At 44.5% G+C, this 27,123-nt stretch overlaps 1 protein-coding gene across 2 annotated transcripts in view; it reads right to left on the bottom strand.

Annotated features, from left to right (window-relative positions):
* Nucleotides 1-27,123, bottom strand: part of gpc5a (glypican 5a) — a 1,188,060-nt gene that overhangs the window by 845,091 nt on the left and 315,846 nt on the right. For both annotated transcript variants that reach the window (XM_078221643.1, XM_078221644.1), the window contains exon 3: nt 25,902-26,596. In XM_078221643.1, the coding sequence (XP_078077769.1) occupies nt 25,902-26,596 (695 nt within the window). The remainder of the gene's footprint in view (nt 1-25,901; nt 26,597-27,123) is intronic.

Below are 27,123 nucleotides of genomic sequence, written 5' to 3'. Positions count from 1 at the left end.
TGAGTATACTTGTTTTTGTGCGAGCTAATTCTGAAGAAGGGTATATGTCTATGTGGTATTGCTTTAAATTGGAACAACGGAGACAGCTAGCTATTAAGGATTATACTTTGCCATGTCTAAGCATTTTAATTGGTAAAAGTTATACTAATTATTTTTCTTATCTTTTTATACGTTTCCAATTCAATCAAATCAAGTCCAATTCAGAGTCTCAACAAGTTGAGACATTTCCAATCCAAGCTGACAAGACAGGGCCTCCACTCCTGTCTTGGGCCTGATCTACATGAGCCAAGCTGATTGGAGTAGGTGCAGACTCACCTCCTCCAAGGCTTGATCTCATTTGCATCTTAGCCAAAAGGCTGATATTTCAGTGAATCCTGAGAAATAACCAAAAAATTACAAGTTCTTTAATTACTTTTGCCATCATTTTCAAATATTACAGATGTTGAAATAATTTTACAAGAGTTATTCCCATGATTTAGAACAATCTGTTGAAATAACCATTAAAAAACCAGACTTCTGTAACAGTTTTAGAATAAGGTCACAGCACAAATGACTGTAGGTGGCTACTCTGACCCCCAAATGCTTGCCGATGCACTTACTTTCGATGCAATTATTTTAAAACTTGCTTCAAATGAAGCTTAAATGTAACCCAATGACCTCAACCAAGCGCAGCATCCGATCCATACTACACTTGATCTGAGCCAAAATTTCAAATAGCTACACTCTTCATGGATCTCACACATCTATTAACAGGGGACACAAATCTTTCACAACATCACCATCCCATTAGTCTTGTTACTCCAATTCCAATCTTTGTCCCTTCTAGATAGGCACACTACACACATAGGATATGCATTTCACCCACCCTCTGCTGCATCCCCTCTCATCTCATCTCGTTCTTTTGTCCCCATAAGCACAACAAGCGTGAGCTAGCCCAGACAGGGGGAGGGACTGCAGTGATCATCTGCCTCACTGAGTTTGAGGAGGCTGCTGCAGGGTTCACTAGCGAGGACAAGGATCGTTCCTGTGGCGATGCAGAGCCTTTCCTCCTGCCATTATTTCTTCTTCAAAATTTTACACTTAATTCAATCAGGTGAGCACTTGGACCAATTACAATTATTATTAGAATGTGACCTGAAAATGTAAAATTTTCCCAACACTTAAAAATTGCTGAGCTGGATTGATTGTCCTCTGTAAGAGGGGTGATATTTCAGTGAATCCTGAGAAATAATCAAAAAATTATGAGTTCTTTAATTATTTTTGCCATAATTTTCAAATATTACAAATGTTGAAATAATTTTACAATAGTTATTCCCATGTTATTCCCAATAGATTTAGAACAATCTGTTGAAATAACCATTAAAAAAACAGACTTCTAAAACAGTTTTAGAATAAGGTCACAGCACAAATGACTGTAGGTGGCTACTCTGACCCCCAAATGCTTGCCGATGCACTTACTTTCAATGCAATTATTTTCTGACTTGATTATTTTAAATAAGGTGCACAAGCAAGTGATTCATAAAATGCCTCATGACAGAACTTTGAAAGGTGTAGTATAATCAGCATTCTTGTTTTGGAACCTCTGTGGCAGTATTCCAATGATCTAACAAGATCTCCATTAGTACTGGAAATTTATGGAAACAATGGTTACCATTAAGAAAATAAGTGTAATCATACTCAACATCCCACTTCGTCTGAATTATCTAAACTGTCAAATCATGAACATTTCCACGTGAAGGATGCTTGAACATGAAACTCCCTTCCTATTGATTGTCACATCCACTTCAATAAATTAGGTTTGTATTTCCTCCACACCAGATTTATTTTCTAATGGTAAGTAGATTAATTTAATGAAATAGCAGCCAATTAAATGAAATATTGCTTAATTTTTCCTGCTGTTAAAAGAAAGCAGCCACTGAAATAATTAATGCTTCCCTTTTGAGAGATGAACTGTAATGTAATTGCAATATAAGTAAACAAACTCAAAAGAAAAGCATAGATTAATACACATAATCTTCAGCGATCATTGATTATACTGTACTAAGTAAGATATTGTTTTGAAATTGATCACTGCAGACAGTAAGACTGGAATTTTCCCATCCCGCCAGCCATGGGAATCTTAGTGGGCGAGGGGCAGACCATGCAAAGGTCCGTCGACCTTGGGTGGAATTTTCTGGTTTTGGAGCGAGTGCAGCCAGAAAATCTCATCCTAAGTGTGAAATTCTACCACATAGTACTCATATTTAGATTTTCACCATAATTAGTGTGACAAAAATTTCAGGTTCAGTAAAATAATACACACATCCCTGTTTCTTGGATGTATTGTTCCAATGTAATATTGTACATTTAAGGTTACATGTGGCTTGTTTCTGTTTCTCACTTCCTTCGATGACATTCTTTCTTCTCTCATCTCTTTCTCTATGTTTTCTCTGTGTTTATTTTCTGCCTTCCGTTTCGACATCCTTTGCATTTCTTCTCTTTCTATGATTTTCTTGTTTATTTGTGACTATTCAAGAATATATAACATGCCTAGACTTGACGGCCTGCCTCCTAGGTTCTTAAAGATTCTGGCAAGTTCCCAACAGACTGAAAAACTCCACACATAAGAGCGGGTCAAATGGAATGCACAAAGATGATTAGTTTAACTTGTATTCAATATGGCAGGGATTTTCAATCTTTTGCTTCCGACAAGGCCCCCTCCCGTGCAAAAGGATTGCAATGATCAGTCATATTTCCATATATACAGGGCAAGGAAGAGGCTACCGGGATTCAGAGTCCAATTGTTCCTGTCACCATAGCTGTCTGGCTTCCAGCACCAAGCCTGGTTTCCTTTTATTTTAATGTGTTTTTATTTGTTTCATGTATTTCAGGATCCCACCAACCAGATTAAATTGGAGGCAGGCCTTTGTGTTGAGGTTCACAAAAACCGCACGCTTACTTTGGCAGACTCCTTGTGCTGGATTTTATGGGGGTAGGGTGCGTACTGCTTGGTGTGACATGTGTATTGCTCAGTGTGAGGTGCATACTGCTCAGAGTGGGTTGCACACTGTTTGGTGTGAGGTATGTACTCCTCTGGGTGGGATGCGTACTGCTTGGTGTGATGTATGTACTGCTTGGTGTGACATGTATACTGCTCAGTGTGAGGTGTGTACTCCTCTGGGTGGGATGCGTACTGCTTGGTGTCATGTGTGTACTGCTCAGTGTGAGGTGCATATTGCTCGGGGTGGAAATACATACTGCTTGGTATGAAGTGTGTCCTGCTTGGTGTGAGGTACGTACTGTTCAGTGTGAGGTGCGTACTGCTTGGGGAGGGATGAGTACTGCTTAGTATGAGGTGTGTACTGTTCAGTGTGAGGCAAATACTGCTGGCGTGAGGTACGTACTGACTGGGTAAAGGAGCTTTGGGACTCGGTTTTGGAGGTCAGGTGAGGATGTACAAAGGGATGAAAGATACAATCTGGAGGAGTGTTCCTATTGTGCACAAAACACCACGAAAAGGATGTACCAAGTTAGGTGAGAAAATGGCTTTTCGACTGTTGCCCCACCTTCCACTACGCAATGTATTATGTCAGTGGAATAGACCTAATAGTGAGTGGGCTAGTGGGCACCTCACCCACTCCCTGTAACATGAGATATGTTCAGAACAGATCTAGCAGCCCAAAGTTGGACATCTAGGGGGTGCTGTGGGCCTAAGAATTATATTCAACTTAAGGATGTGGCCTGAGAAATAGCAGATGCATTGATGGTCATCTCCCAAGATTCTAAAGATTCTGGAATGGTTCCGACAGATTGGACGGTAGCTAATGTAACCCCACTATTTAAAAAGGGTGGTAGACAAAAAGCAGGGAATTATAGACCAGGAAGCCTGACATTGGTAATGGGGAAAATTTTAGAATCTATCAAAAATTTTATCTCAAAACACTTGGAAAACAGTGGCAGGTTGGGACAGTGTCAGCATGGATTTATGAAAGGGAAATAATGCTTGACAAATTTATTGGAATTCTTTGAAGATGTAACTAGTAGAGTTGATGAGGGAGAGCCAGTGGATGTGGTTTATTTGGACTTTCAGAAGCTTTTGACAAAGTCCCACATAAGAGATCAGTGTGTAAAATTAATGCACACGGGATCTGGGGTAGTGTATTGAAATAGATAGAAAACTGGTTGGCAGACAGGAAACAGAGAAGGAATAAATTGATTTTTTTCCAAATGGCAGGCAGTAACTCGTGGAGTACCACAGCGGTCAGTGCTGGGACCGCAGATATTCACTATGTATATTAATGATTCAGATGAGGGAACTAAATGTAATATATCAAATTTGCAGATGCCACAAAGCTGGATGGGAGAGTGAGCTGTGAGGAGGATGCAGAGATCCTTCAGTGTGATTTGGACAAGTTGAGTGAGTGGGCAAATGAATGGCAGACACAGCATAATTTGAATAAATGTGAAGTTATCCACTTTGGTAGTAAAAAAGGGAGAGGGAAATGTGTAATAAGTCCTGGGTGTGCTCGTACATCAGTCACTGAAGGTAAGCATGCAGGTGTAGCAGGCAGTAAAAAAGGCAAATGGTATGTTGGCTTTCATAGCAAGAGGATCCAAGTACAGGAGCAGGGATGCCTTGGAGCAATTATACAGGGTCTTGGTGAGATCACACCTGGAATATTGTGTGCAGTTTTGGTCTCCTTATCTAAGGAAAGAGGGAGTGCAGAGAAGGTTTACCAGACTGATTCCTGGGATGGCAGAACTGACGTATGAAGAGAGATTGAATCAGTTAGGATTTTATTGGCTAGTGTTCGGAAGAATGAGGGATCTCATAGAAACCTATAAAATTCTAACAGGACTAGATAGGGTAAGTGCAAAAAGTATGTTCCAGGTAGTGGGAGTATCCAGAACCACAGGTCACAATCTGAGGATACAGAGTAGACCGTTTAGGACAGAGATTAGGAAAAGTTTCTTCACCCAGAGGGTGGTCAGCCTGTTGAATTCGCTATTACAGAAAGTTGTTGAGGCCAAAATGTTAAACGCTTTAAAGAAGCAGTTAGATATAGCACTTGAGGCAATGGGGATCAAAGAAAATGGGGGAAGGCAGGATCAGGCTATTGATTTGGATGATCAGCCACGATCATAATGAATGGCAAACCAGATTCAAAGGGCCGTATGGCCTCCTCCTCCTCCTGCTCCTGCTTTCTATGTTTCTAACCATGATCTGTAACATCATGACACAGCATTTCCCTCATTCTATCATTACTATAATGCCAAGGCATCAACCTGGTTTAATGAAGAATCTAGGAAGAATTGACTGTTACTGTTGCTGCAATAATCAACTCTGTCTGGCAGATAAGTCACAAATTCATTTTTAGGACAAGTCACTCTGCTGATCCAGACCATAAGATGACAGGAGCAGTGCCAAGCAATCCTAAAAATATGGTGTCAACCTGGTGAAACTACAACACAAGACTTATTTGCATGGTAAACGTTGGGAGGAGATCAACAGAGCCAATTAATTCCACAACCAACAGATCAGATCAAAAGCTCTCCAGCACTTGCACATTGTTGTGAATGTGGTGTCTGTCTCTTTCAGTCAGTACTGCAGAAGTGAATCACCTGACTTGAAGGATAAATGGAAATTGAGAGTGTTCACACCAAAGATGGAGTCCTCTCTCAGACAGAATGATCTTGCAGCCAAGTAGTTAATATCATGAAAACTGGAGCAGCCTAGAGATGTCAACTCCAAACCAGGTTTCACTTATCAATAAATGCCTCTTGTTCCTAACAAAGCCTGAAATCACTTGACGATGCTATAATGGCATAACACAATTGTAAATGGTGATGGACAATTAAATGATTAAATAAAGAACAAAGAACAGTACAGCACAGGAAACAGGCCCTTCGGCCCTCCAAGCCTGTGCCGCTCCTTGGTCCAACTAGACCAATCGTTTGTATCCCTCCATTCCCAGGCTGCTCATGTGACTATCCAGGTAAGTCTTAAACGATGTCAGCGTGCCTGCCTCCACCACCCTACTTGGCAGCGCATTCCAGGCCCCCACCACCCTCTGTGTAAAAAACATCCCTCTAATATCTGAGTTATACTTCGCTCCTCTCACCTTGAGCCTGTGACCCCTCGTGATCGTCACCTCCGACCTGGGAAAAAGCTTCCCACCGCTCACCCTATCTATACCCTTCATAATCTTGTACACCTCTATTAGATCTCCCCTCATTCTCCGTCTTTCCAGGGAGAACAACCCCAGTTTACCCAATCTCTCCTCATAGCTAAGACCCTCCATACCAGGCAACATCCTGGTAAACCTTCTCTGCACTCTCTCTAACGCCTCCACGTCCTTCTGGTAGTGCGGCGACCAGAACTGGACGCAGTACTCCAAATGTGGCCTAACCAGCGTTCTATACAGCTGCATCATCAGACTCCAGCTTTTATACTCTATATCCCGACCTATAAAGGCATACATACCATATGCCTTCTTCACCACCTTCTCCACCTGTGTTGCCACCTTCAAGGATTTGTGGACTTGCACACCTCGGTCCCTCTGTGTTTCTATACTCCTGATGACTCTGCCATTTATTGTATAACTCCTCCCTACATTATTTCTTCCAAAATGCATCACTTTGCATTTATCCGGATTAAACTCCATCTGCCACCTCTCCGCCCAATTTTCCAGCCTATCTATATCCTGCTGTATTGCCCGACAATGCTCTTCGCTATCCGCAAGTCCAGCCATCTTCGTGTCATCCGCAAACTTGCTGATTACACCAGTTACACCTTCTTCCAAATCATTTATATATATCACAAATAGCAGAGGTCCCAGTACAGAGCCCTGCGGAACACCACTGGTCACAGACCTCCAGCCGGAAAAAGACCCTTCGACCACTACCCTCTGTCTCCTATGGCCAAGCCAGTTCTCCACCCATCTAGCCACTTCTCCTTGTATCCCATGAGCCTTAACCTTTGGTTAAATGGAGATGGAGGCTCCACAAATATCTCCATTCTCAATGAAGGGGCAGTTGCAACCTTCAGCAAGAAGTGTGATGTGGATGATCCATCTTGACCTATTTCTGAGGCCCTCAGCATCATAGGACAAATCAAATCTATCAATTACCACCCCATCCACCTCCTCTCAATCATCAATAAATGAAGCTCACCATCATCTTCTCAAGGGCAATTGTGGATAGGCAACAAATGCTGGCTTTGCCAGTGATGCCCACATCACAGGAAAGAATAAAAAATCTCTGGAAGTTCTGTTTGTCACATAGATCCCATAACTTTTGTTCTGTGCCAGTTCCTCTCTCCAGAAAGATCATAGATATCTACATCTACTTATATGACCATGCCTTACCTAGATGTCCACCTATGTATTGACCAATGAATTAGGAATTTTTTGACATGAATCCTAAATTTTCCTTCTCTTTGATTGAATCAGCATTCCAGGCTCTTTTCCTGATATTTAGTTGTAACCAATTTTCCAGACCTATCTTTTCTTTACCAGTTACTATTTATTTTTACACATCTCACTCTCCTCTCACGGTTGAAAAGCTCAAGTCAAAGGTAGATCGACATTTCAGGTACAGCTGAACCACTTGTGTTTGTTCCTCTCTTCAATTAGGTCATGAGTAAATTTACAGACGTAAACCATCCTCATGGTTCAGGACAGGTGCAAATTTTACCTGAGAAATCAGATTAAAATATCACTCAATCCTCATGTGCTTATTTATTTTGTTATTCACAGTGAAAGGTGCAGACTCGGATCAGTCCAGGGGGCAGGCTCGAGGTAAAGAGAAGAATTGCATGCATGTCAAATTGAAAGAGATAAGGTTAATTAAAAAGGAAGCGTTAAAATGAAAATTCTGAAAGGCTCAGAAGGCATTTTCTTCTCAGTCCTTGCTAAGCAGCAGGGGATTAATTAGTGGCAGGCAAATATGAAGGGAAAAGTAAACCTAAGTAAAGACTTAAGTCACAGAGTGGCAAGGTAGCTCAGCACTCAACTCCTATCTGCCGGCTGTTAAAGTGGCAGTGGTGCTGCATGATGTGCCCCAAGGTCTTAGCAACTATGCAGCACCATCTTAATAGGTCAGCATTGCAGTATGCCTGCAACACGCTGCTGCTAAGTTTCATATCAAGCTGACTGTTACTATTCCTGCAAGTACCAACACTATTTGAAATATAAGCCACAAATTTGTTTGCAGCAGTCTCTCTGCTGAGCCAGACATAAGATGACAGGTCCTTATGGTTTTGTTTAGGGAGGTGTGCGGAGACTTGCAGAATTATTTAATGGTGCCTTGAGAGGAAGGCCAATCAGGCAGGCTTACTTTCATCCTGATCAGCTTTCTTTCACATAGTATCACAAGGAGTGGTGACATGCTGTAATTGGAAGTTTCTGTATCCAGTTATGATAGATATTCATATATCCTATTGGCATAATGAGGAGTCTCCTGATGCAGCTTTCTTTAAGAAGAGGAAGTGCCATCCACTTTGGATGCAATCTAATGGAGGTGGGTTGGGACTCGACTGCATTCCCGACTCCACCCTGATCCAGCTCCAAGTGAGAAGGGTGGAGGGTGGTCATGCCACCAGTAGCCAATTAAGCAACCATTTATGGGCCACTTAAGGGCCTCATCTTACCATGACCGGATGGATAGGAGACTCACAATCCAGGGAGGCTGTTCAGCAAACCCTGTCAGGTTTACCAGCTGCCTACCAGGCGCTCTGCGTCCAACCAAGAGACCCAATATCAAGAAGGGAGCCTGCTAAAATCCACATCTCCAGCCCTGGCTTTCCACTCCCTCACTCTTTCTGGCGATTCCCTCCCCACCAACCCCAGCCTGCCCATGTTTATCTCTGTCTGGGGATCTATGCTCGATCCTTTCTACAGGCTCAAGTTTAATATCAGCAGTCGCCACTGTTCCTACTCCTGGTGCCTATACTGATAACTGTAGCTGTCAGGGGATGGATTTTCACCCTACTGGAGCCTTAATCAAGAGGAAGGCCTGAAACTGTCCAGATAAGTGTCTGATTAACTGGAAATTGCATTGGTTCTCTTGAAGAAAAGAGAAGCAGAGTTTCCACCAGCTGAAGAGGCTCTGGTCACACTCATTAAATTCCATCCATTATGTCAGCCAAAGTACACATGTATCAGCAGAAAAATATAAAGAAATTAGGCACAGAAGTAAGTCTTTCAGCCCTTAAATTGCTATTCTGCAATTTAATTGGATCTGTACCTCAAACCTATTAATCTACATTTGCTCCATATCCCTTAATACTCTTACCTAATAAAAATCTATCTCAATTTTAAAATTTCCAATTTGAGTGTGAAATACAACCAAACAGATTAAGCAACTCAATTGGACCATCTATTCATCTTCTACACCCAAGAGAATACAAGCCTACTCTACACAAATGCCCCTCATATAATTCTGGTGAATCTGATGAACATATTTCAGACCAATATGGGTAGATTTTGGTCTCTCAGAGAATAAAGAGATGCGGAGAGTGGAGGGTGGGGAGAGTGCAATAGTGAGGATCAATAATGATAGTATTGAACGGCACAGTAGGTTCAAAGGGTCTATTTCTCATGTTCGTACAAATCATAATTATTGCAAAATAAACATTCAGCCACTTAAAATTAACTTTTACAAGTGAGTATTCTCATTCCTTCAGATTTTAATTATTGTTGGATATTTTTAAACATTAAAAAGTACTTTTTTTTTTCACTTTACATAATTTGGCAATGAACTAAATATTACAACTTAAACATTTTGGATCAGACTTTTACTGCTTATTCATGGTTCCTGAATTTGATTGGCTAAGATGATTCAAAGTTGCTTGCCCTACTCACACAGATCCCTTTTGGAGATCGCTGCACTGAAATGTCTTTTCAATCGCACCAAGTTCCAATGCATCATCCCTTGAATGCCTGTGGGCAAGTCCAGAATAATGAATGCTGGCATCACTCGTTTGCTGATAATGATTAGAGCATGATCCGGCCCATCAAGTTTAACACTGATTATGAACTGGACTTTGCTTTCATTCACTGATCTTTATCCTGTACATCCTTTTATTCTTGTTCCTGCCCAAGCCCTTCCCTTCCAACAAGTTGCCCCGATGCACATCTTATCAATTTAAAGCCATTTCAACAGTCTGAGTAATAATTTGAGCTGAGACTTGAGTATCATTCATATCTCAATAATTATGTCAGTTCCAAAAAATGAAATAGCTCCTTTCTCTCACCAGTTCTTCGGCTATACACTTTCCTGATCCATCTTTGATGATCCTTGGGCAGACCCCAAGTTATTGATGATATCTAGTTAGGGACCAATAGCTTTTTGTTTAAGGTAGTCAAATTTTGAGATTCAACGCACTAGCTAAAAGAATAAAGCCATAAGATTCCATGGGTTTTGATCAAACAAAAAATAATCTTTACCATACAAAGTCAGAAAGAAATAACAGTTTGCAATATCTATATTGTATTCCAACATTCAGTGTATGTGACACATGTGAATTAACAAGAAAACTGTGGTCAAGCATACCACATTGCACAATAAATGACAGATGTGACCAAATGAGATTCTATGGATTTTACAACAACCCACAGTGTTAGCCACACTGTGAGCCAACCAACCTCACTGAAACTGCTTCTCTCTCGTGATAGTTTCCAATTTCAACTTCAAAGATTTTGCTTTGGAATTCTCATCAAAAGTTACTCTTGTGACGGCTTCTTCTGAGCGCATTTCCACTTAAACAATGCTTCCCGTAGCTGTTTACACACTGAAGCCTATTTCTCTGGTCTTCTCTTTTTCTTAATTTAACTGGAACTGGTTTCTGTCCCCTGTCTTCGGTGCCGACTATCCGGTGCTGGGAGATGCGCACACGGCGAGAACACATGCATGAATCCCGCAAATCGGCAGTCACGCAACTCTCCCGGCCCGCCGCGCTAAAACATTAATGCGGCAGAATGGGAGTCCCCCCCTGTATTTCCTGATGGGACTCCAGGAAGATCAAGAATGAGTAAAGCCATTTATCCCATCTTAAATCATCCAAAGAGAACAACCCTACCATCCTCCACTATTGGTTTTAATTATTTCTTAAATTATCCCAAGATTCTTCACTCCACTGCTCTGCCTAGAAGTTCATTCAAAGTTTTGAACACTCTGCACTTGTGATGCACCATCAGTCAAGCAAAGACTAGTTTGTATGCAAGAACAAATAGGCTTTTATTAGCAAAAGACTTGGAGCACACCCATGCCGATGAACTGGTCCAGAGACTGAGGCAGGGGATGGGGAGCAGTCACATTTATACCAGGACCAGGGCAGGAGGAGTCCCGGGCAGGGCCGGCAGTGACGTGTCCAGGCATGTCACACACACACAGACAATAAGCTAACAGTGGTTTACCACATTCACCCCCTGTTTTAAAAAAGAGTCCGGCGGGGTGAGGTGGGTGGACCGGTGGGGATGAGTGTAGTGCATCAGGGAGGACCTCTTGCCAGCGGGTGACTGGAAGACCTTTAGATCTCAGAGCTAGTAAAACGGCCTTCCAGACTGTCGCGTTCTCCCTCTCTACCTGTCCGTTCCCCCTGGGGTTGGAGCTGGTCGTCCTACTCGAGGCTATGCCTTTGGAGAGCAGGTACTGTCGAAGCTCATCACTCATAAAGAGGGATCCCCGGTCGCTATGGATATAGCTAGGGAAACCGAACAGGGTGAAGAGGCTGTGCAGGGTCCTGACGACTGTGGCCAAGGTCATATCCGGGCAGGGAATAGCGAAGGGGAAACATGAATATTCGTCAATGACGTTGAGGAAGTATATGTTGCGGTCAGAAGAGGGGAGGGGGCCCTTGAAGTCGACGCTTAGGCGTTCGAAAGGGCGGGTGGCTTTTATGAGGTGTGCTCTGTCTGGCCGATAGAAGTGTGGCTTGCACTCTGCGCAGACCTGGCAGTGTCTGGTTATAGACCTGACTTCCTCAATGGAGTAGGGCAGGTTACGGGCTTTAATGAAGTGAAAAAACCTGGTGACCTCCGGGTGGCAGAGGTCGTTGTAGAGAGCCTGCAATTGGTCTATTTGTGCGCTGGCACATATTCCCCGGGACAGGGCGTCTGCGGGCTCATTGAGCTTCCCGGGCCGGTATAAGATGTCGTAATTGTAGGTGGAAAGCTCGATCCTGCACCTCAATATTTTATCATTTTTGATCTTGCCCCACTGCATGTTATTAAACATGAATGCAACTGACCATTGGTCCGTGAGTAGGGTGAGTCGTTTACCAGCTATGTAGTGGCGCCAGTGCCGTACAGCTTCCACTATGGCTTGGGCCTCCTTTTCGACAGAGGAGTGTCGAATTTCAGGGCCTTGGAGGGTTCATGAGAAGAAGGCCACAGATCTGCCCGCCTGGTTAAGGGTTGCGGCTAGGGCGAAGTCAGACGAATCGCTCTCGACCTGGAACGGGATGTATTCATCTACAGTGTGCATCGTGGCCTTCGCGATGTCTGCTTTGATGCGGTCGAAGGCCAGGTGGGCCTCTGCCGTCAGGGGAAAAGAGGTGGATATGAGCGGACGGGCTTTATCCACGTAATTGGGGACCCACTGAGCGTAATATGAGAAGAAGCCCAGGCATCTCCTCAGTGCTTTGAGGCTGGTGGGGAGGGGGAGTTCCAGGAGGGGATGCATGCGGTCGGGATCGGGACTGATGACCCCGTTTTCCACAACACAACCAATGATGGCAAGGCAGTGTGTGCGGAATACGCACTTCTCCTTATTATAGGTCAAATTTAGGAGTGAGGCGGTGTGGAGGAATTTGTGGAGGTTGACGTCGTGGTCCTGCTGATCATGGCCGCAGATGGTGACGTTATCCAGGTACGGGAAGGTGGCCCGCAGCCCGTTCTGGTCTCCCATTCGGTCCATCTCACGCTGGAAAACCGAGACTCCGTTGGTGACGCCGAAGGGGACCCTAAGGAAGTGATCGAGGCAGCCATCCGCCTCGAAGGCAGTATATTGGTGGTCCTCCGGGCGGATAGGGAGCTGGTGGTATGCAGATTTTAAGTCGATGGTGGAGAAAACCCGATATTGCGCAATCTGATTAACCATGTCAGATATGCGGGGAAGGGGGTACGCATCCAGCTGCGTGTATCGGTTAATGGTCTGACTGTAGTTAATGACCATGCGATGTTTCTCCCCAGTTTTAACAACTAGTACTTGGGCTCTCCAGGGGCTGGTACTGGCCTCACTGATCCCCTCCCCTAGGAGCTGTTGCACTTCGGACCTGATAAAAGCTCTGTCTCCAGCCCTGTACCGTCTGCTCTTGGTGGCGATGGGCTTGCAGTCGAGGGTGAGATTTTCAAACAGTGGGGGAGGTGCGACTTTAAGGGTCGAGAGACCGCAGGTGGTGCGCGATGGCCGACCTAAGAACTGCTGATTGCAAACGGAGAGCGGGGGAAAAGGCCCATTATACTCCATGGTGACGCTCTGAAGGTGACTCAGGAAATCTAGCCCCAGGAGTACTGCAATGCAGAGGTGTGGCAGCACGAGGAGCCTGAAATCTTTGTACACTGTACCCCGTACAGTCAGGGTCGCCACGCAGTACCCGAGGACATCCACCGAGTGGGACTTTGAAGCCATGGAGATCGTTTGCTTCACTGGCAGTACTGAAAGGGCGTAGCGACTCACTGTGTTAGGGTGAATGGCTCTCCGAACTCCCAGTCAAATAAACAGTTCGTAATGCGACCGTTTACCTCGATGTTCATCATGGACCTGGCGAGTTGGTGAGGCCTGGATTGGTCCAGCGTAATCGAAGCCACCGTTGGATTTTGTGGGTAGTCGCACGTGGCTGACGGCATCCAAGATGGCGGCCCACACGCGGCTGATGGCGTCCAAGATGGCGGCCTGCACGGCTCACACGCAGCTGATGGCATCCAAGATGGCGGCCCGCACGCGGCTGGTGGCGTCCAAGATGGCGGCCCGCACGGCTCACACATGGCTACCTGCGCCCAAGAAGGCGGCCCCCGCGGGTCGCACGCGGTGCTACTGGGCTTGGAGGTCGATTTCGCTCTGCATACCTTCACGTAATGGCCCTTCTTTCCACATCCGGAGCGGATCACATTCTTCGCCGGGCAGCGTTGTCGGGGGTGCTTCCCCAGGCCGCAGAAGTAGGACTTCGGGCCTCTGGAAACTGCCGCAGTGGTCGGGTCATTGGTGGGACATGGCGTGGTGTAGGCCTGCGGCCCTCCCGAGTACAGAGGTGGCAGCGGCTGCGGTGTCCACGATGCGCCCCCGTGGTCGGGGGTGTAGGCCTCGAGATTACGGAAGGCCACCTCTAACGAGTCGGCAAGTGCCACAGTCTTTTGTAGATCCAGCCCACCCTGTTCCAGCAGTCGTTGTCGGATATAGTTTGACCTGATACCCATGACATAGGCATCTCTGATTAAGTCCTCAGTGTTTTGGGCGGCTGTTACGGCCTTGCAGTTGCAGGCCCTGCCAAGTGCTCGCAACGCATGCAGGAATTGATCGCCCGATTCTCCTGGCTATTGTCTGCGAGGAGCCAGAAGATGTCTGGCGTAGATTTCATTAGACTGTTTGTTGTACTGGCCTTTTAAAAGTTCGATCGCATCCTTGTAGGTTTCAGCGTCTCAAATCATCAAGAATAATTGATCGCTTACCCGGGCGTGGAGCACGCGTAGCTTGTCGGTTTTGGTCCGGACGACGGAGGAGGAGGTGAGGAAAGTTTCGAAACATCGCAGCCAGTGATCGAAGCTGTTAGAGGCTCCTACAGCTTGACGGTCCTGTTCTAATTTATCGGGTTTTAGTATCTGCTCCATCCCAAAACTTTTGCTAATAAAATTGATGCACTATCAATCAAGCAAAGACTAGTTTGAATGCAAGAACAAATAGGCTTTTATTAGCAAAAGACATGGAGCACACCCATGCCGATGAACTCGTCCAGAGACTGAGGCAGGGGGGTTGGGGAGCAGTCACCTTTATACCTGGACCAGAGGGGGAGGAGTCCCGGGCAGGGCCGGCAGGGACGTGTCCAGGCATGTCACACAAACAGGCAATAAGCTAACAGTGGTTTACCACAACTTGCAACTCCTGAGATCTGTCCTAACTTTACCTTTGACAAGTATAAACCCTGCTCCCTTATCATAATGTCACTGTTTAATTTAAAGTACACTTCCTGAGGTTATTTATCTTTTCCTTATCTGCCTCCAGGTCTCCTGTTTGTCAGAGATAGTAGAGCTCCTGCAGGCAGATACATTTTAAGAATCTGAGGAAACGCTACACATACAAAATTAGCTAGAGATCAGAAACTTGGCTGAAGGCAGTGCAGCACTATTTGGCAAGCATAGCAAGCAAGCATAAAACTTACCTCACCTTTAGTGTTCAGCTTTCATCCAGAAGGGAAACTTTATCCTGGTGTTTCTCTTGCAAAGGTCAGATCAAATTGTACATTTTTACAGAACAAGGTAAAGTGTAAGAACCAAAGAATAGAAAGAATAAGAAATAGGCCATTTGGTCCCTCTGTCCTTAAGGGGTGGCACAGTGGTTAGCACTGCTGCCTCACAGCGCCAGGGACCCAGGTTCAATTCCGGCCTCGAATCACTGTCTGTGTGGAGTTTGCACATTCTCCCCGTGTCTGCGTGGGTTTCCTCCAGGTGTTTTGGTTTCCTCCCACAGTCCAAAGATGTGCGGGTTAGGTTGATTGGCCACACTATATTAACCCTAGTGTCAGGGGGATTAGCAGGGTAAATTTGTGGGGTAACAGGAATAGGACCTGGGTGGGATTTTGGTCCATGCAGACTCAATGGGCCGAATGGCCTCCTTCTGCTCTGTAGGGATTCTATGATTCCTGCTCATCATCCAATCAGATCATGGTTTATCTGGCTGTGGCCTTAATTCCACTTTCCTGCCTGCCTGCCATAACCCTTGACTTCCTTGTCAATCAAAAATCTGTCCAGCACAGACTTGAATATATCCAATGGCTCAACATGCATTGTTCATCGGGGAAAAAAATTCCAAACACTTACAATCTTTTGAGAGAAGAAATTTCTCCTCATCTTCATCTTAAATGGGAGACTTCTTATTTTTAAATCCCCCATTTCTAGATTTCCTCACAAGAGGACATCTACCCAGTCAAGCCCTCTCAGAATTGTTAATGCTTCAATAAGATCACCTTTTATCCTTCTAAACTCCAATGAATATAGGCCCACACTTTCTTCATTAGACAAACCTCTCATCCTAGGAATCAGCCTCGTGAACCTTCCCTTCCAACGTAAATGTTTTCTTCCTTTAAGTAATCCAAACTGTACACAGTACTCGAGGTGGCCTCACCAATGTACAATTGTAGCAGGGCTTCCCTTCCTTCGTACTTTACCCTCCTTGCATTAAAGGCTAAAATTCTGTTTGTCTTCCTAATTACTTGCTGTACTCGCATGCTGACATCTTGTGAATCATAATACTCCTCGATCTTTCTGTACTGCAGCATTTTGTAGTCTCTTTTCATTTAAATAATGTTCTACTGGTCTATTCTTCCTGCCAAAGTGGACAGCTCACATTTTCCACATTATACTCCATCTGCAATTTTTTTACCCACATACTTAACCTATCAATATTCCGTTGCATGCTTTTTGTATCCTCCTCAAAACTTGCTTTCCTCCCCATCCTGGTATTGTCAGTAAAGTTGGCCACAATATAGTCAGTCCCTTCATCCATGTCATTCACATAGATCACAAATAGTTGAGGAGCCAGCAATGATTTCTATAGCACTCTACTAGTTACAGTTTTTCAACCTTACAATGATCCATTCATCCCGACCCTGTGTTTTCTGTTAATTAGCCCATCCTCTATCCATGCTAACATATCATCCCTGACTCCATAAACTCTCATCTTGTGTGTTAACCTCTTATGTGGCATCTTATCAAATGCCTTTTGAAATCGAAACACACCACATCCGCCAATTCCCCTTCATCCATCCTGTTTGCTACATCCTTAAAGAACTCTAATAAATTTTTCAACATTATTGTCCTGTCACAAAACCATGTTGACTCTGCCTAATAGCAAGTGACTTGGTAGAAAACGTAGCTGGTCTGATTAGCAAGTGTGGGGATGATACTAAGATTGCTGGATTGCGGATAGTGATGAAGATTTTCAGAGAATACAGCAGGATATAGGTAGACTGGAAAAGTGGCGGAGAAATGGCAGATGGAATTCAATCCTTACAAATGCGAGGTGATGCATTTTGGTAGATCCAATTCAGGTGGGAGCTATCAAATAAATGACAGAACCATCAGGAGCATAGACGCATAGAGAGATCTGGGAGTACAGGTCCACGGATCCTTAAAAGTAGCAGCACAGGTGGAAAAGGTGGTGAAGAAAGCATGTGGCATACTTGCCTTCATTGGCTGGGGCATCAAGTATAAAAGTTGGCAAATTATGTTACAGTTATATAAAACGTTGATTAGGCCACATTTGGAATACTGTGTCCAGTTCTGGTTGCCACACGACCAGAAGAACATGGAGGTTTTGGAGGTAGTACAGAAAAGGTTCACCAGGATGCTGCCTAGTATGGAGGGTATTAGCTATGAGGAAAGATTGAATAAACTGGGATTGTTCTCCTTGGAAAGATGGAGGCTAAGGGGTGGCCTGATAGAAGTTTATAAAATTATGAGGGGCATAGATAACGTGAACAGTTGAAAGCTTTTTCCCAGGGCAGAAATGACAATTACAAGGGGATACAAGTTCAAGGTAAGAAGGGAAAGATTCAGTTGAGATGTGCAGGGGAAGTTTTTTTTCAGAGGGTGGTGGGGGTGTGGAATGCACTACCAAGTGCGATGGTTGAGGCAGACACATTAGCGACGTTTAAGACTTATCTGGATAGACACATGAACAGGCAGGTAATAGAGAGATACAGGCAGTTGGTCTAGATAGGACAATGAGATCGGTAACTCCTGCCGATCCTTTTCCCTTTGGGTTCCCGGGGGCCCTGGGCTCATCCTTGGGATAGGGGGCAGCTGAAGTGAGATCCAAAAGTCCCACTGTCCTCTGGTACAGACACTCGTGGACCATGCAGTTGAAACCCTACACCATGGAGCTCATACTTTAGGCATGGAGGTTATGAGCTGAATCATGGAGTGGACATTTCCTGCCATGAAGTACACATCCTGCGCCACCCTCACAGTGTTGGCCTCGGTGTGCTGAACTGATGGCACCATCTCCTCAGATAGAAGGCAATGGGACTCCTCCAATTGGCCTTGCACTCCAAGCAGGGATGCTGTCATTCCTTCCTGGTGCTTGTGACGTTGCCTTTGCAGCTCCAGCAGCTGTGTGATGCCCGGGCACATCATGGGCCAGGGGCTCAGTAGAGTCATGGGGGCTCTGGCATCCCTCAGAGTGCTGGTTCCCTGGGATGTCCCTGCTTCCACCCACTGTGAATCTTCAGCTGTGAGGTGCTCATCAGTGAGTGACCCATAAGCCTGTTTACTTAGTGAAACCACCGACGCATGAGTATCTGTGATAGTGCCAGGTATGGGTGACAGTTGTGACACCTCTTCAACTATGCGGTTGGAGAAGTCTCCCTTGGAGCTGCTCCTGTCCAGTGGGTCCAGAAGATGCGAGAATGGTCTGCCCTGTTCGGCTCGTCGGCCTGTAAGAGAAGGGAAATAGCATCAGTGCATTACAGGGGACATTGGGGGAACATTGATAACTCACTTGAGACTTGGGGAATGATAGCGTGTCTTGGGGTTCTCACGTTTGCCTGCTGCCCCCACTTCACCAGCAGTGCAGGCATGGTCTTCATCCTCCCCGGCCAGATGGAGGCCTCGCTCCTCAAAACATGCAAGGATTCTGAGCTCAGGCATGGCTCCAGCTGGCTGTGCCTGCTCACACTTATTCTGGTTACGTTTGTCTTGCAATCACACAGATAGGGACAGTGTAGGTGGAGGTGGTAAGATTGAAGATGATGATGAGGTGTGGTCAGTGTGGGGCTTCAATGGGAGCTGCAATTTGAAAACCATGGCAACTACTGGTGGGAACGTGTTTATTGTGGGAGAGGGTGGGGCCTTGTGCCTGGTGTTGGCAACTCCTCAAGATGGCTGGGTGAGAGATGGAGCTGGAGATGTGAGGGATGTGTGAGGGGGTCCTCCAGAGAGAGATGGATGGTGGCTCACTTACCCTAGCTGAATAAAGACGAAAGTTCATCTTCTTCCGACACTGCTGTCCCACCCTTTTCTGCAGTGCACTTGCACTCACCAGGGCTGCCATTGCATCCCAGGTGGGAGTGGTGACCTTGCTGAAAGGCTTTCTGCTGGATGGGGGAACAGTGTATCCTGCCTCAGCTCCACTCCATCCAGCATTCTGGTGAGGGCTCCCTCTGAAAAGCAAGGTGCAGTCTTCTTGGTTGTCATTCACTGCAGTCGTTATGCTGGGGAGTTGTTTATAGTGATGCAGTTGTTGCAGGCGGGTGAATCAGATGAAACATTCCACAGGTGTGGCATGATTCCTGTGGGCATAAAACTTTTTAAAAATGAGCCATAAGATTCGGTCCAAAATCTTGCCAGTGCCATCAGTGGGAATCATTCTGTTTTTTGCACCATGACCAATACTGCTATTTTTCGGTAAGATTTTGCAGCCAGTTTTGGTCATCTGACTTAACATGGCTCATTGTCATATTTTACTTCATAATCCTCCAATAAACTGGCCTCCATTGTTTTGTTACATTGATTCTGCTGCTGCATCTATCAGGAGATCGGATGTCATGGTATGTCATGGTCATCTGTCCCACATTATTCTCACATCCACTGTAGCTCGTCTGCAACCGCTCTGTGACATCCAATATGCAACTATGCCTTGGTAAACCCTTCTTTCCGCTGCTCTCTATTTTGCTCTCTGGAAGAGATCTCTGTAGCTTTTCAACACTGATCAAATGCCAAAATACTGACATTCCCTTTTCTGGCTGTCACTTTTCAGAGTTGTTTTTTGGTCTTGCATCTCTTCATTTGTCTTATTGTCTGGATATAGAAGATTGAGTGTGCATCGCAGCATCCACATTTATTTTCTCCCACAGATCTTTACTGTCCAGGTTTATGAGGCATACAGGAAAGTGCACGTCGCATATTATGAGTTTTTTCCTTCATACAAACATAAGTTTTCTTGTTGTTAACACTAGCTTCAACGTCACAGAATTACTTCTGCCTATCTCTGTCTTTCTTCTGATTTGGCATCTCATCTACCATCTTCTGTTATCAGACAAACAGACAAACGTGTTTATTTGTTCCAGTGTAATACCATCCACTTCAATCTTCACTTTAGTTTTTTCTCATTAATTCTAACCAGCATTGTTTTTGTCTTTTTGTTGTTTGCACTCAATCCATAGTCTAAATTTCTAGATTTTACTTGATTTGCAATATTTTGTAGGGCCCCTTCTATTAAAGGCACGAGATAAGTATCATTTGTGCTGTTGTTTCCAATTCAGCTGACCACATCATTTTCCTTCACTGCCTTCTGTTATTCACCTCTTTAGCACATCTGCAATAATTTCTCCTCTCACTTTCTCATTATCACCTCTGGCATTCCCAAAGGTTCCATTCCTACTCCCATTCATCTTCAGCAACAGTTGCTATATACAGGATGAGTCTCAACAGGTATAATATTTATACTTGTCTGACAGCATCTCAGGAGAGAGAAAATTGAGTTAACATCTGAGTCTGCATGACTCCTTCAGAGCTCTGAAGGAGAGTCATATGATCTGGAAACGTCTCTATTTTCTCTCTCTTTTGTTTCAGACTCCAGCATCTGCAGTATTTTGCTTTTATTTATACTTGTTACTTTTGCTCCTTCAATTGCTTAACTGTTGCTGTGTTATCTAATTGTCTGAATGACCAGGAAATCATGAACTATGATTTCTTTTAGTTTACAAAATCAAAACCATCCTGTTCAGTTTGAAAAAGAAAGACTTGAATTTATAAAGTATTTTATAAACAGATTCGCTGCAACGCAATTAATGAGGATCCGAACAACAAGTTGATCCGAGAGCTAAAGGATGAAGTGTCCAGATTGAGAGACCTGCTCTACACACAGCGACTGGGAGACATTATCGATCGTAAGCAACAGTGTATCATTGAGTCACAGGAAATGTTAGTCTGCTCCCACCCCGACCCTCTTTACCCCTCCCACTCTCTAAAAAACACATGTTTTAACACCACCATTGTAGTACTTTTGAATGTCGTCATTGTTGTAAAATACATTTTTGCTTTAAATGCCTTACTTTACCTGGTTCCATCAGCTGTTTCTCCAGCTGTTTTCTTGTCCTGACTCTGATAATACAAAACCTTGATGCCTTATATGACCCTGAAATGAGCTTCACACTCTGGATCCAGTCCATTCGATATTCAATTACAGAACACCAGCTGCTGCTTCTTTTCCTTATGCCTACCTCACCATCAAAATCCTCATTCACTGCTTTATTATCTCCAGAGTTGGTATGTTCAGTGCTATCCCAGCTGACCCCTTGACCTTCACCACAAACTCTAATCCAAAACCTCATCCTCAATGACTTAACTCAAACAAATTCCCTACCTCAGCTTTTAACATCCTCTACTGGCTTCCCATCCTGTCTTCAGAAGTCTCTCCTTTGACTCATGCTACTGATTATGCAAAATACCCAGTGCACAGTCTCTGCTATTTAGCATTAATATTAATTTATACTTGCCCTCCCCTAGCAATTAATAACAATACCTGCCATTGTCACATTACTGTATTCTTGCCTATTAATAGTGATTGTCATTTTTAAACGTGCAAATTTACTTTGTTTTAAAGCTTAACACTTCAAAATGAATCACTTCCAAATCCTTTCAGTGAAAAAGAAATCAAATACCCCAAAACGCAATAAGGAACTTGAAAACAAATACCTACCACGACATTGCAATATTGACTATTTAATTGCTGGGATGAATTCTTTACTTTAAGTTAGTTAATCTTTAAGTGGCAATAAATTGCAAAATATCATACAATTGCCTCCAAGATGTGTAGGTTAGGGGAATTAGTGGTGTAAATGCATAGGGTTACGAGAATAGGGCGAGAGATGGGCCTGGCGAAGATGCTCTGTCAGAGAGTTGGTGCAGATTTGATGTGTCAAATAGCCTCCTTCTGCATTGTAGAGATTCTATGATTCTACGAAGTGCATTTGTGTCTGACCACAAATTTCAAAAATAGTAATTTTGTGGCTGCAATTTTACTTTGTGAAACATACAACACTGTCGGAGGGAAGGAAGTGATTTCACTCATCGGCAATGATGCCGCTACAAACATTTTCAATAATTAAAGCCAGAAATCTGACCTTTATGGAACCTGAATAATGCATACAAAGCCATCATTGAGCTAAATTTAGGGAAAATTACATAGTAAAGAAAGAAGTCACACACAAACCATAGTTTCTGAAATTAAATGTACATATACATTCAGTTTGTCAAACAATAAAAGTCATGTTTCAATCCAAATAGAAAATAGAACCCTAAAAGTATTAAGCTACCTCTATGTTTAAATTATCATATTAATATAGGTTGATAAGACAGATGGAAAAATGGATAGCACTATAACAAAAAGCTCTCCCACCATAACTTGCATACTAGCCTGAGGAATATTAATATTACATTATAGAAATTTTAAGCAGTGATTAAAAAGAGGGAATAATTCAACACTTACCTTGCTCTTACAATTATACTTACTCTTTCATAAAACATTCAGTGGTCTGTTGAAGTCATGAGTCGTAATTTAGCTTCAGGGGCAATTGATGTTAGGTTAAGAAGAAAAACCTTCAAATATTTTGCAGAAAGGAATTCAATACTTTTCAAAATGAAAAAGCCCTATTAGATGAAGTAAGACTTCCACTTTCTGAATATTGTCACAGTGTAGACACTGCCTCAAAGAAAAGTTTTGCTTACACCCATCATTGCACATGAATATCAAACAGCATCTGTGATTCCAACAATATCAAGATTTCCCAAACCAGCCATTTATGATCTTATGAGAGGGATTTCTAAGCCCAATTATCTTTCATTATGAATGCTTTGAGAGATAGAGATGTAGGAGAATGCTGAGAATGAGAGAAAAGTAGAAAAATAAAGATTCATATATACACACACACTCTCAGAGACAGACAGAAGGACATAAGGGGGGTGACCTTATCATTGCACCCCACCAGCTGATGGGCGGGGCGGGCCAGTAAAGTTGTGCGAGAGGCAAGAAATCGGGGTGAACCTGATTCAGGTTCATGATCAATTTATCGCCTCTCGCGGTCTTACCAGCACCGGATATCCGGTGAGGTCAGCCTCACGCCCATTTCTGGCACAAGGCTGAATCCATTATTTAAATCAAATTTGAATATATTTATCATTGATTTAATGAGCCCGGGATGGAATCGCCCGAGCTCACTTGCCTCTGTGGTCTCAATGGGAGACGTTTTCTCCAGCGAGAATCACAGCTGGCCCCCAGCAATGTGGACCAGCCGTGACAGCCTCACTGGTGGAACAGGAAGCCATTGAGGCACCCCAGGGAGGTCAGGGCAAGTGGGAGTGCCCCTTGGGCTGTGCCAGCCTGGCACCCTGGCAATGCCAACCTGGTACCTTGGCACTGCCCATCTGGTATCCTGGCAATGCCCACTGGACACCAGACAGTGCCAAGGGGGCAGGATGTACTGGAGGCCGGTCAGTGGTGGGTTGGCCGCTGCCACTCTGCATTGTGATCGGTATGGGGGACCCGTTGCCACTCTGCAGTGGGATTGGTGGGGGGAGAGAGGGGGACGATCAGGGCTGGCCATGGTGGGGGGGCAGGGTCAGGCATACCACGGGGGAGGTCGGGCAGGAGCTCATGGGGGAGGGGGGGCAGTCAGGCGATCGCGAAGAGGGTCGGGTCAGGGAAGTAATTGCAGGGGGGTCAGGCAGGTAATCACGGGGGGGCTGGTCAGGCAGGTAATCACGGGGGGGCTGGTCAGGCAGGTAATCACGGGGGGGGGGTGGTTAGGCAAGCAATTGCGAGGGATTCGGAAGGCCGTTCATGGGGTGGGGGGGAGGGGGGATCGATCCGGGTAGGTGAGGGAGTTGCGGAAGGCCGCAGCCCCCGCAGTAGCTGGGGGGGTTGGCTATGTTTCTGAAGCTGTGTCCTTTGTGGAGACAGTAAGAAGTTTAACAACACCAGGTTAAAGCCCAACAGGTTTATTTGGTAGCAAACCGTGTGGCTTTTGCTACCAAATTTGGACTTTAACCTGGTGTTGGTAAACTTCTTACTGTGTTTACCCCAGTCCAACGCCGGCATCTCTACATCCTTTGTGGAGGCCATGGAGGCAAGCTGAGAGCAGCAGAGGCTGAGTGACAGGTCCCTGCTGCTCGAGACGTGCACATGCTCAATGACGCCCTCTGCTGCTCTCAGCCAGAGTTCAGGTGACTTAAGCCCCGTTCCGTTCCCCTACAAGTGAGGGACTGTATCTGCTGATTTTTCATGCACTGAATGCATACGATGGCAGCTTTGAACTCACCCAAAAAAACGGATCTGGAACTCTCCCGTTTTCCCGCCAGTCCTGCACTTCGAATTTCTTTGGTAAGGTTGACCCCAAGGGGCGTAATTTTCTCGGAAAATAGCAATTCGTCAGGTTCTGATAGAAAACTGTCATGAAACAGATAGGATTTCTCTCCAGCTCTTCTGGAACTTTGTCAAAAAAACAGGGGATCATTTTTATGCCATCATCCCTGAGGGGCAGGGCCTAAAGATGCTGGCAAGGCCGTTTCACAGAGATCAGGCACCTTTTTTAAATTGAGGTTAAAGACTGCCCTCTCCCATCATCACTGGCATCAGAACCCCTCCACCACCACAATGCAAGCATCAGGACCACCCTGCCCTCCTCCCAAGCAGGCTCCCCCTCCCCCCAAATGCAGGCAATCCCCTCCTCCCACCATCGCTGCCCCCCTGCATAATAGGAAGCCCCCATTGGGGTTATCTAGAGGCCCTGCCTCTGGTCCCGACCCTGGCCCCACCCCAATAGTGCCAACTCGGCAGTACCCAGTTATTTCCCTCACTACCCGGGCACTATACTCACTTACTGGGCTGGTTTCTGTTTTTGGAAACCAGTAGTGTTTCCCACCGGTGTGATGTCATGCTGATAGAGGGAAAGGAAACATGCAACAAACCCAGAGGGTAACGAGTCAAGTTGTTTCAGCATATTTAAATCTATTTAAATCGATGGTAATCAGGTTCACACTCTCATTGGGCATGAACCTGATTAAGTTGCCAACAGGGAGGCAGGGAGGATCTCATTTTGAGATCTCCCCGCCGCAAATCCCGTTATAGAAACATAGAAAGTAGGAGCAGGAGTAGGCCATTCGGCCCTTTGAGCCTGCTCCATCATTCATTTTGATCATGGCTGATCATCAAATTCAATATCCTGATTCCGCCTTCCCCCCCCCATATCCCTTGACCCCTTTAACCCCAAGAGCTATATCTAATTTCTTCTTAAAATCACACAATTTTATGGCCCTCTGGCGAGGGTTTCTGACCATAACAGGCCCAGAAAATCCCAGGCACAGAGAGGGAGTTGCAGAAAGAAACACATGCACACTCATAGACAGGGGGACAGAGAGGAATGGACAAAACACACACATACATTCATCTGTTTTCTTTTTATGTCTGGGATCTTGGATTTGACTGGGACTTAAAGATTAGATTTAAATTTTACTGCAGTCAATGTTTTTCATGTTTTAGTCTCTGTTCTGTATTTAAGACAGTACTGAAACCAAAGAAAATGTTGTTCTGAGAATTGTTTGGGATAGAACTGTACAATATAGGTCACATTATACATAATCCTAGAAAAAGGAGCTATATTTTCTGTTTTGGTACACAGATAAAACAGAACACTTATTGCAAGGACTCACCATTGCTGACAATTTTGGCCCATTGATTTGTGCATTCATAATTGCATCATTCACTAATGAATGGAGATTCAGCAAAACTTGTTCTATGTCATAAGTTCCCTGTATTCCATTTGACAGTTCTTCCAGTGATCTGATATATTCCCGCCAGTGTCGATCAATTTCTGCCATATTAGCAAGGCATCCTCTCATCACATTCAGGCAATAGCCCATGCATGGCTTACGATTAGTCAAGCCATGGCAATGGGAACAGAACTGCATCTTTAGCAGAGCTCTGCTGCATTCTTTGGTGTACTGCAAGTGATCAGTTGTGTTGATAACTTCAATGCCTAAATTTAAGGCCTGCAGGAACATATGGCTAGCCATAAGAGATTTTGTCATTTGACTTGTCATTAATTTTGGAAGGTGACCGAACGGATTTAGGTCCTTCCTTGCCATCCGTACACACTCTGCAAAGTCCGAGGAGATGTCATTCAGAGCAGGATTGATTAGATGATTATAGACCAATGGAAAGAGACTGTCAAAAAATCTGTTAATAAATTCATCGACATTTATCTCCGAGCCAAAAACGAAGAGTGCAACATCAGTAAAGAGTTCTCGAATTGGTGCAGCTGTCTGAAAAGCCATGTTCCGGTAGGTCGTTTTGAACAGCATCTTTGTGTTATTCTCTGCATGGCGAATTATATTCTGAAATGTCTCTGCAATAAAATGGACAAACAGGTAAATCATTCAGTTCCAATAATTTCACCACATCTGACAAAATAAATTCATTTTTATCCTCCCTACATGTTCTGTAAAAGTGTTCGACTTCGACAGCAATTAGCAAGTATTCAAAGCCATTTGAAAATACCTTTTCCAAACTCAGTGGAGGCCAAAATATGAAACAACCGGGTACAACCTAGAAGCTGAATTCCAATTGGCATTCCTTATAGATTGTCTTTTCATATTCCCTATAAAACACATTGAGGACATTCTGCATGGTGTTGTAAGGCACTATCATTGTGCTAGATGGGATAGATTCAGAGCACATCTAGCAACCCTTAACTGGACATCTGTGACATACCATGTGCCATCAGCAGCAGTAGAATTGTATTCAACCTGTAAGCATCTAGCAATCTGTAACCTCATGGGTCTGACATATTCCTTACTCTACCATCACCATCAAGATATCGGGCTGTCATCCCTCCAGGGTTGGCCTCAGGTCTCCAGAAATTGAAGATCAATC

Source organism: Mustelus asterias, chromosome 10 (assembly GCF_964213995.1).
Source record: "Mustelus asterias chromosome 10, sMusAst1.hap1.1, whole genome shotgun sequence".
Taxonomy (NCBI): Eukaryota; Metazoa; Chordata; class Chondrichthyes; order Carcharhiniformes; family Triakidae; genus Mustelus; species Mustelus asterias.
Note: the sequence above shows the minus strand (reverse complement) of the source record. Positions and strands in the feature narration are given on the sequence as shown.